Here is an 11,247-nt window from a genome sequence, read left to right as displayed (position 1 = left end):
AAAGCAAGGGCTCACTCTACGTCAGCAGGTGGGGCTCTGGCCACAGCCACCTGCTGGGGGTGCAGAGGCCCAGCCACTGATGCAGCCCCGCTCACACCAGAGCTGGCGGGAAGGCCCAGGCCAGGGGTACCAGGCTGATGGGTTAGCAGGTTCGGGGCCAGCACGAAGGGCCCTGGTCTTTGTGTAAGAAGTAATTCCCAAAGCCATGAAGGGACCTCAGGATGGAGAGAGGGTCCAGGATAATACCTCAGGCAGGAAGGCAGTCATGAGTGGCAAGGGGAAGAGGAACAGGACCAGTCCACGGTGGGAATGGGGGGGTGGCGGGGGGGAGGGTGGATGGAAGAGGGACACCTAGGTCTCCTCAGGGAATTTGTCAGGCGGTACTGGCTGGCCACACTGACTGGGGCCCTGGGGCCACCTCCCCATACAACTGTCCTAAGACACTGAAAAATCACTTCGTGAACATGATGACTGCTGTGGATTCATTCACCCCCTAAAAGTCAACACTAAGAGCACCCCTCACGGCCAGCTGGGAAGTGTCCCTGGACTTGACCAGGTCCCCCCACCTCCAAGATGCCACGGCATTTGTGCACCCCTCCAATGCACTGTGTCCCCACTGGCTGCAGGCTCCTACACCTCTGCGGGGCTGGTGTGGGCCAGAGACACACACCAGGCGCAGCGAACATGCCTGACATTGAGTGACCCCGATGAACTCATTGCCTGAAGCTGCATGTGAACCCCAGAACCCTAAGGTCAGCCAAGTACAGGCCACCAACACAGGGGTCATGAGCAACAGTGAGTCACTGGTGCTATTGGGGACCCAACGAAGGAGACTCGACTCCTGTTGTGAACCAAGTCCGGCAGCCCCAGCTCCTGGGCATTCTGACCAGTTGCCACAAGAGGGTGCTCTCGGCTTGAAGACCAGCTCCAAAGCCCAGAGGTACCTGTGGTTATCTCCCTGTTGTCACTGAGGCCACCACAGAGGGAGATGGCGATGGATGGCAGGTCCCTCAGGCCGTCGGAGGTGCTCTCCACACCACTGTCAACGCCAGAGCTGCCCACAGACTGCGGGGACTGGTTGGCTGACCGGGCTCCATTGTCGGCATGCTTGGGGAGCCCGGCAGGATCTCCGCTGGAAGGAGGAAGAGGGGAGGGTGGTCTGAGGACCTTCCTGGTCTTGGGTCTCACAGAGACATCAAAGACCCAGCAGAGCAGCAAAGGGCTTCATTGCAGACAGAAGTTTCAATAAAGCACCGTGAGAAGCCAAGACAAGCGAAGGGAATGACTTTGGGAGAGAATACAACCTTCTGCCTGTCGCACCTCCTCATCCCCCCACCAGGCCCATGTGGAGAGAACTGAAGAGACAGCACTCACCTAAGAGGCCACAGCTCTGGGCTTGTAACTGCCCTGCAAACCCCGGGAAAACTAAAGATGTGCCCAAAGCCACATCTGCCCTGGGGAGAAAGAGCCACGCAGATGCCACTCTGGGCACGGGCCACAGCAACACAACCTCGGTGTCATCAGGAGCCACAGCCCTGCATGGGGGCCTCTGTTCTGAAGGTGGGGAGCCCCCCCCCCGGGGACACCCTCACCCCCCGCGCCCTCCCTGCAGAGAAAGTCCGATTCCACTGCCTGCTCCTCCCGGCGACAGGTGGGCCTCCTGCTGCCTTTTCCCACCTTCTAATCAAACAGCAGGGAAAGTAAACTCGCACAGCCTCCTACTCAGGGAACAGAAAGGGACATGAAGAACAGAAAGAAACCTTACTTCTTGGGGAAATACAGGGCAGCCACCTCGGGGTCCATCTCCGTGAGGTCATCCAGGTAGACGCCATCGGCACCGAGGTGCCTGCTTCGTTTGTCTGCGGGGGCACACGGGGCACATCAGACCGCCGCTCCTCCCGAAAGGAGCCATGGACCTCCCGGGGTCTCCAGAAAACACAGTGCAGTGCGCACCTGTGCTCGGAAGGGCCCAAACTGGCCCAGAGCCCCACCCTCAGAGGCCTGCCGCAGAGCGTTACTGGAAAGGCATGTGGTCTGGGCTGCACGCGACGCCATCGCTCACTGACCACGTGACCTGGACCAAGTCACATGACCGTGCGGCTCACTGCCTGTCTGGAAAGTGTATTCCCTCCACTACAGAGGTTAGCATCGTTATTACGAAGTGACACGCTTTCATCCAGCCCAATACGCTGGCTGCAGACCTGCTCGCTTCCGGCAGAGAACCATGTCACTGGGTCCTAGGCTGGTACAAAGCTGACTGGCCGACGGGTTACCGTTGACATCATCACTCTGACGTGCAACCAGATGTGCATTAAGTAGGGTTTATGGAGCACCTACTGTGTGCCAACCACTACTGAAAGCTGCGAGGAAACAAAGGTAAACTAGACCAAGAGTCTTGACCTCATGGGGCACCTAGGTTCCACTGGGGCATCAGGCAGAGCCAACAAACACATGAGCATCTGAAATGTGCTACACAGAAATTCAAACTGAGTGACACGGAGAGAAACCGGGGTGGGGGAGAGGGGACCGGATGAGCCGAGTAGCCCAGAGCACACCCAAAAGGACGCCCCTCCTCTGGATCCCAGCATCCCTGAGCTGTAAAAAATGAGGGGTTCACTACCCGATCCCCAAGACCTCCTCTACACCTCGTTTTCTACAGCCAAGGTCTCAGAATTAATATCCTCCGTGAAGGGGCACAAGGCACGCAACCGAACATGACAGCCAGCACAGCTCCGTGGTCTGGACGGCCCGAGGGAGGGAGGGCCGTCACTGGCAGAGCCGCACGTCTCCGGGTGATGGGCGCGGAGCCCCCAACTCTGCACACCTTTCCTCCTGGAAGGTGACTCCGTCTTGCTCGCCATGGCAGACAGGGCCCTGGCCTCCTCTGTGGTGGGCAGCGGCGGGGCCACAGCTCCCAAGGCCACGGCATCGTCCTCCTCATTCACAAACTGCATCTCCGTCTGGGACTTGTTCTGCTCTGACAGCGGCTGCCCGGGAGGTGCCCCAGCCGACGTCGGCGACTGGTCACTAAACGCGTCGGAAGATTCACTGTGAATGGCCTGAAAGTGCATTTTCTCACAGATTTTCCTGCTGCTCAGCGGGCTGGAATCTTTCGTCTTGTGTGGCGAAGTCTGGACCAAAGGGGCAGGGGGAGAGAGGGACAGGGGGTCAGAGCACAGGCAAACAGGAAAACCGAGTTAACCAAAGAACCACACTGAGCCAAAAAAGGATCTGCTGCACTGTCCACACTTGGCAGGAGACACCCAAGCCTGGGGAGTCCCATGGTAGCTTCCTTATCTGCCTTTGAAGGACCTTCTGTAGGAAATGTCCACTGGCAAAAAGTGGACATTTTTTGAGTGAGATGAGGAATGGCCAGCAGGTGGCAGCAACCCACATGCCCATCAGGAGAGCGGCATACAGTATATACACACACACGGTGGGGGATTTGGCAGCAACAAGAACAAAGGAGTCGCAATTAATACAACTACGTGATGAAGCTCGCAAAACCAGCCTCTGCTGTTAGAGAGTGGAGATCACAGACGTGATCTCTGTGGAGGGTCAGTGTGAGCAGTGACTGCCAAGGCGGGGNAGTGAGATGAGGAATGGCCAGCAGGTGGCAGCAACCCACATGCCCATCAGGAGAGCGGCATACAGTATATACACACACACGGTGGGGGATTTGGCAGCAACAAGAACAAAGGAGTCGCAATTAATACAACTACGTGATGAAGCTCGCAAAACCAGCCTCTGCTGTTAGAGAGTCGAGAGCACGTCTATCCCTGTGGAGGGTCAGTGTGAGCAGTGACTGCCAAGGCGGGGACGCCCCAGTTGGCCTGCTTTGTGGTCTGGGTGCAGGTCACATGGACACGTGGGAAAACGTATTGCCCTATGAACGCACTTAGGACCTGGGCGTTTCCATGTGCTGTACTTTGCCATGTACGATGCTCCCTTTTTTGCCCACATTTTTTAGGGAGAAATAAGGCTACGCATTATACGTGGGTAGTACTAATTCCATATCTATGCGAATATTTTTAATTTTTATTTATGCTTATGTGTTAAAAGCGTAACTCTAAAAAGCAATAATGATATCTGTATGCAAATTAATGCCCTAGAATGGGATAGTCAGTTTTGCTTCTGAATATAAATAAATAAATAAATTGAATTAAAACAAAAGATTTTTTTTCCTGAAAGTCTGGGCCAAAAATGCAGGTGCACGGTACACACGGGAGCACATTATACATGGCACACAGTATGTATGTATATTTCACCCCCAAAATGTGAGTGAATGAGCGCAGATGTACGTGGAGGCCGGTCACGTGAGCGGGAAATCAGCATTTCTGATTCTGCCTCCCCAAGAAGTTTCCAGTTACGGAAAGATCCCCTGAAACAAAAGCTGGAATGCACCATGCCCATCGGGTCGGGGGCGGTGAGAGGGCGTTCGAGGGGGCGGCTCCCAGGCGCGTGTACACTGTGCTGCCTGTGGGTGGGGCTTCCTCCGAAAGCGGTGGCTGTGCACTTCCCCGCCGCTTCCCAGCAACTGGGGACGTGGATTTGTGCAGAGGGTTGGCTGGGTCAGCGCGACAACGTGTGGGCAGAGCAACCAGCATTTTCCGTGAAAGCTAAACAGAGCCTAAAAAGGGCACGAATCCCCGAGGTCAGCCTGTTTCAACAGACCTACTCTCCGACGAGCTGCCCANGTCTGGGCCAAAAATGCAGGTGCACGGTACACACGGGAGCACATTATACATGGCACACAGTATGTATGTATATTTCACCCCCAAAATGTGAGTGAATGAGCGCAGATGTACGTGGAGGCCAGTCACGTGAGCGGGAAATCAGCATTTCTGATTCTGCCTCCCCAAGAAGTTTCCAGTTACGGAAAGATCCCCTGAAACAAAAGCTGGAATGCACCATGCCCATCAGGTCGGGGGCGGTGAGAGGGCGTTCGAGGGGGCGGCTCCCAGGCGCGTGTACACTGTGCTGCCTGTGGGTGGGGCTTCCTCCGAAAGCGGTGGCTGTGCACTTCCCCGCCACTTCCCAGCAACTGGGGACGTGGATTTGTGCAGAGGGTTGGCTGGGTCAGCGCGACAACATGTGGGCAGAGCAACCAGCATTTTCCGTGAAAGCTAAACAGAGCCTAAAAAGGGCACGAATCCCCGAGGTCAGCCTCAACAGACCTACTCTCCAACGAGCTGCCCATATTGAGACTTAACAAGAACACTTAGTGGGGATGCAAGAGGCTGTGGCATCTCCAAGGGCTTTATAGCAAGTAAAAAGAAGAAAACAACCTGAAACATGGTAATATAATTCAAAATTGTAAAATACAGCTTCTTGAAATAAAAACCCCGTGTCCATTTCATGTTTTTAGAAAACTGCCTTTGGTCTGAGACAGGAACCAAAGTTCCTGGGGAAACCACTTACTTTTGCAGCCTGCGGCAACTCCCCCCAAAGCCAGAGCATTTCCAGGTTATTCTTCTGTGTCGTCCTATCCGTAGACTTGCTGACCAGCTCTGAGTCGCTTTTGGGTGTGGAAGGTCGGGACCCTGAGGGACTTCACAAAACACAAGCCCGTGATTAAAGTGGGAAGGCAGACCTTTTTTTAATGTTTTTGACCCAAAATTTATAGGGTTCAAATAGCCCAGAAAATGCAGCCAAGTCACCAATCCCTATGACAGCGATCTTCAACCTTTTTCATCTCATGCCACACATAAACAAATTACTAAAATTCCTCAGAACCTCCAAAATTTTTTTTGGCAGACTGACCAAAATAGATCTGATCAAAATATAATTTTGATTCACTCACACCAGACAGCTATTGTCTGGACTGTTGTCATTTTTCTACTTGACAGCCTGAGGGAACAGAGGTCAATGCCCTGACTGGAGTCCGGTGCTGCATGTTTTAAAAGTTCTTGCAACGCACGGGGTGAAAATTGCTGTCTTGGTGGAAGGTGCTCCCAAGGTGGGTGCCCTGGTACCAACCTACTGCCAAACTCCAAGTAGGAAGGACGAGGAGTAGCATTAAAAAGGGAACATGGGAAAAGAGAGACAGATGAAAAGAAACAGGGAAAAAGAGAGTTTTTCGTTACTTCACCACCGGCCATCCCCCGCCCGGCCCACCCCGCGTGCACGCCTGCTGCACACCCAATCTCCAGTCACTCTCCCAGGCACTGCAGGGCCTGGCCGTCGCTGGCATGTGCCCGTTCTAGTCCACACTTAAAATGCAGACTAGAATCTGCACTGGCCTTGAAAAGAGGCAATCGCATCATGTGCCAACTGTACCACAAACGCCAGATGCCACCAAACTCGCAGCCTGTCACCTGCCAAGTAACCAACTCATCTACAGAATTCTCGCCGCACTCTAAACACACAGAATGCCCCTGTGATCATGGCTTGTCTTTATCCTCCTACATCCTTTCCTCCAGGGTGAGATGGCGGTTCTCAAGCACAGCCAGAAACGGAGCTGCCACAGGGTTCCTCTGCACTGTGTTTCGCCTCCCACTGACGCGCCTGACCCCGCGCCTGGCTCAGTCACCCCACTGGAGTACAGCCTTCCTGTCGAGGCGAGGGGGGCTCGCGATCAAATCCAGACCCGCAGTGGCTGAATGGACCCTGGACGTCCTTATTCAAGCCACTGGGACCGAGCGGACTGAGCCCGCTCCCCTCCCTCCCACTCCGAGAGGCACAAGGCTGCTTCCTGCCCCCGAGGTGCCTACCACCCTCCATCCATCCACGTGACAGGGCGTGCCGCCAGTTCGTGGAGGTGAGGGTCCTGAGATGGCATGTTGTGAGAGCACATGAAATGGGGCATGCCCCAACATGTGCGCTTTCCTGCCCACCAGGAAGGCATCCATGAGCAGGAACGTGAGGACCACCACACATCTGAGTGCACAAGGGTCACCACCTCCCAACCTCTCTGCTCTCTCCGGCTCCGCCATGATGCTTTTCTCCAAAGGGTCATTGCTATTCTGGTGCTGTGTCCGCAACCACACGTTCAGCTTCCGTGAAGCCTGCACAGGGAGCATTGTGGCCTTTGTACCTACAGCTATGACCTGAGGCCACACCCCCTCCAGGTCCTCAGGGGAGACGACCTCCCACCCTCTTCAGAGCTGCAACCAGGCCACAGGTCACCTGTCTAAAAAGCCCCTACATCATTCACTGTATTGACCGCACAAAACACAGTTTCTATAACCCTTTGTTATTACAACTTGTTACAGATTCTGTGAAATAACTGGTCTCCCTACTGCCACTACATTAAGCAAAGCCCTTGGGGCTAAACTTGCTCTGGAGTGCAGGGGAGGGGTCAGCAAACTTTTTCTGTAAAAGGCTGGAATGCAAATATTTCGGGCTTTGTAAGCCATGCGATCTTCGTCACGGCTACTCAACTCTGCCATGGAGGAGGGAAGGCAGCCAGAGCCAGTGTGCAAACAAGCTGGCAAAGCCCCCGTAAACCTCCAGAGAAGCAGATGGTGGGCCAGATTTGGCCTCTGAGCTGTGTGTGGTTTGCCGGCCTCTGCTCTGGAGGATGTAAATGCTGAACGCAGTTCCAGAGCTCGTCCCAACTCCAGAATCCTGAACGCCCGATCCTTCCACAAACAGCCACAAGGTGGCCAGAGGCATTCAGGTTTGCAAACGCACGCTCCCAAAGAAGCGAGCCCCGTGAGAAAGGCACGGACAAGTGGCACGGACAAGTGGCACTTCCCCCCTCCCCCGGCACTGTGCCACCACAGATGCCGGCCACCACGGCTGTGCCAGCCTTTCTCAAAAGAGTCTGCACCCATGCTCACACGCTCACTCCGGCTGCTCGCTGGGGGCGCACCTGAGGCTGAGTTAGTCAAAGACTCCCGATACTGGACGTGAATGATGAGAACGATGGTCCAAAGTTTCCCACAGCCACACACGAGGCTTTTGCAATCAAGGGCTGCTCCAAAACGCAAGCTCACAGGGGCGCTGACCGATTTTCCTAAGGAATGCACTCATTCGCCCTACGGCTGTGCAGTGTTCCTGCCAGTCCCGATCAGGCAGTTGGTCGTGACTGCTCACAGCTCAGTTTACCTCGTTTTAAATGGCCTTTCTCCTGCACACGTGTGTCCTTGGAATGAAGTGCACCCTGAGATTTGGCTCTTTAATCAAAAAGAAAAACAGTTTCCCATCTAAAAATTAATCATAGCTTCATTCACGAAATTTCTGAAGTAAACCCCACAAGTCCACAAAGCTGGGCTACAGGGCAGTGTGGGCAACCCCGAGGGGACAGCGCAGAAATCGGAGACCACCGCCTCGAACAAGAGCACAAACCTATGACCCTCAACCTTGGGATCTATCCTATTCGATCCTGTTCTCCAAACCTCTGTTCTACAAATGCTGTGAAAACATCTGACGCCGTTATTCAGAAAGTTTAATAAGCTATTTAAATAGTTACAATAACCTCTGTTAAAGTGATATCCTAAAAAAAAAATCTTATAAATTTAATCACCGAACAACCCCAGAGAACTAAAAATCATATTCCCCAGTCTTATTTCATTATTCTATTTTCAAAGCACTTCCCAGAATTAGGAAAAATTAGATGCACAACCGTAATTCCCAGAGAGTCAAAGTTAGTACTTGAAAAAGAATTTACAAGTGTTTAAAACGAAAGCAGAAGAGAATATGCATTTTCATCATAAGTAGTTTGATTAGTTAGTAAAATAGATTTGTAAGAGTTAGATCCAAATTTTCACTTCACAGAATCAGATGCATTTGCTACGTAAGTAATTTCGGTTAGTGGTGAGACAGATTTGTAAGGATTCGGTGGAACATTTCGTTATCGAAGGTGCCCGAGTGGGGAAGTGGCCGCTACCTTTCCGAAGCGAGGAGGAGGGACGGCTGTGGAGGGCAAGAACTAGAAAGCCCTCCCTCGGCCACATCCGCCGGGTAAGGGGGGCTCCTTTTGCCGTCTAGCAGGCTCCTGGGGGCCACGTGACACACAATGAGAGGAAAAGAGACGACAGGTCAATCAAAGGGAAAACGAAAGTTCAAGTAAACCAAGGACCGTTCTCAACGATCCCATTTGTAAGGAAATGGATGTTACTCCGGCAACTGACAGCGGCTGACGTGACCAGGGGCTGAAATCACTAGGAAATCAACACGAACTTCCTTAACTGCAAAACCAGGGAAAACGTCCTAAAGACCTGTTTCCCGGTCTAGCTCATTCATCTGCCTGTAAAAGACTGTTTGCCTCTGGTCAGGATTTAGTGCTCTGCCCAGTCTTTGGAGTGAGCTGTTTGACTGTTTGTGCTTTTAAATAAAGAAAATGCATAATTCCAAGTAGAGAAATTACCTATTTATCTTAATTTGTAGTTGCATTTGACAGTGGTCAGATTTACATAATCTGACATGGCCACCACCCTGGATTCACAGAGTAAAATGTGGAAGACTGAGAAAACCTCTTTGGGGTTGTGTTGAAAACATTTAGTTTAAACTCTTTAAATTAATAAGGACTATCTGAGTAGACGTTTCAGCCTGTTAGTGGTCTCCACCCATTCCACACGGTCTGCTCCTGAAGTGCTGTGTTTCTCCCTCCTGGGGTTCTGGAAAGGTGTCCCGCCTGTACCACCGGACAGGACAGTCACAGGCTGCAGGGGACCGCTGAGCACGTGACATGTGACAGACTAGTCCACACTGGCAAGTTCTATGCGTGTAACACACACAGCAACTTCAAGGACTCAGCACAAAAATACAATGTGAAACAGCTCGTCATCAATGTGGGTAAAAACGGACTCCCTGAAATGCCATTTTGGATACACTGGGTCAAATCTAATGCAACATCAGAGTTCACTTCACCAGTCTCTTTTCACTTTTCAGGGTGGCTGCAGGAAAACCGTGACTTATGCATGGGGCTGGCACTAAGTGTCTGTGGGATACAGCCATCTCTGGACAAGTCCAGGCCCCCGGCCCCACCCAGCAGACCGACAGTCTTTGTGACAGTCCCACCTGCACCCAGGCACTCGGACCGTCTCGTCCTCTCCGACCTCAAGCTCAGCACACCCTGCTCCCCGTGCTGTGTCACCAACAAGGGCACCAGGACACAGAGTGCAGGGGACGGGCTGCAGGCACGTGCCGGAGCTCGAGGGGGCTCCCGCGTGTCCATTTTAAACCGGACGTCCATCCACCACACTCAGAATAAGAAGCACCCAAGGGCACTGCTCACTATCACTTCGATCACCATGTCTCTGGCCCTTTGCACGGCCACGTGCTGCTGAGCAGGCTGAGGTGCGCTCCCTGACAGCCCTCCCTCCACCAAGGACTTTCCTCCCACAGCTGCACTGGGGGCCTATTTCTGTGCTGTGGCTCATTACAGGCCACAGACCAGCATAGGGCCTAAGGCAGGTTTTGCCACCCACGAACCAATTTTCGTGCCGATGGGCTGCTATCGCCCCTATCAAGACAGCATGAGTTAGATGTGTCCCTCCCCCAGTCCAGAAAAATGCCCAGAAGGGCTCCCACACATTCCCACGGGTTCCACTGACTTAAAAGTCTCGGGAGCCTGGGTGGGATGGTCTGCATGCGGGGTGGTCTGCACACGAGGCAGCCCCGGCTCCCCAGCTCCTACCGGAAGTCCAGGCCCACCTGAGAGCTCATTTCGGGGAAATAAGCATCCCTGAGTTTGGAAAGGACTGAGTCGGAGAGAGGGCGTCGTTCTAACAGTCCCAGTGCAACTCTCACTGTTTTTGAATCTTTGGAGTTAAATATCAAGAAAGGCCGTCGGCACCTCCCTTCTCCCAGTGACAATCAGCATCACATCAGTTAACTGTCTGGGTCAGCTCAGGGAGCCCAGAGCTGTCTCTGGGAACGGCTCTGACATCAGGAGGTGAGGGCCTGCACCGGTCACTTTGGTCCTCATCTGCACCTCCCACCCTAAACTCCATTCTTTCCCAGAACCGACTTCAAATCTGCAGGACCAGGACCGGTGAGCACACTGCACGCCCCCCACACACGCGCGGCTCACCTGGTGCTGGGGGACCACTCTCGATCGGAATTGGGGTACGATGCTGACTGTGGGTAAGTCAGGACCGAGGAGAGGTTCTCCTTGGGGAGGTCTTCTTGGAATGGCGGCACATCATCAGAGAGAGTTCTGGTTTGAAAAAGTAACAACAATTAAAGCCTAAGGGTCATCAGCAACAGATTCATAAAGCCACCATGTCCCCGGGAGCGCCTCTAAGTGCGCCATACAGCCACGTGATCTCCCGGGAGCACCCAGGCACACCCCAGGCC

At 53.4% G+C, this 11,247-nt stretch overlaps 1 protein-coding gene across 4 annotated transcripts in view; it reads right to left on the bottom strand.

The window, feature by feature from the left end:
• The window catches only part of LPIN1 (lipin 1), an 88,747-nt gene that overhangs the window by 26,825 nt on the left and 50,675 nt on the right, over positions 1-11,247 (bottom strand). For 3 of the 4 annotated variants that reach the window (XM_037048730.1, XM_037048734.1, XM_037048733.1), the window contains 6 exons: positions 10,982-11,107; positions 8,834-8,941; positions 5,422-5,551; positions 2,825-3,131; positions 1,766-1,859; positions 945-1,132 (listed from right to left, as the gene is read on the bottom strand). In XM_037048730.1, the coding sequence (XP_036904625.1) occupies positions 945-1,132; positions 1,766-1,859; positions 2,825-3,131; positions 5,422-5,551; positions 8,834-8,941; positions 10,982-11,107 (953 nt within the window). The remainder of the gene's footprint in view (positions 1-944; positions 1,133-1,765; positions 1,860-2,824; positions 3,132-5,421; positions 5,552-8,833; positions 8,942-10,981; positions 11,108-11,247) is intronic. The other variant, XM_037048731.1, reaches the window with a different exon arrangement.

Source organism: Sturnira hondurensis, unplaced genomic scaffold (genome assembly GCF_014824575.4).
Source record: "Sturnira hondurensis isolate 20B ecotype Veracruz unplaced genomic scaffold, ASM1482457v3 Scaffold0006413, whole genome shotgun sequence".
NCBI lineage: Eukaryota > Metazoa > Chordata > Mammalia > Chiroptera > Phyllostomidae > Sturnira > Sturnira hondurensis.
This window is presented reverse-complemented; position numbering and strand designations above follow the sequence as displayed.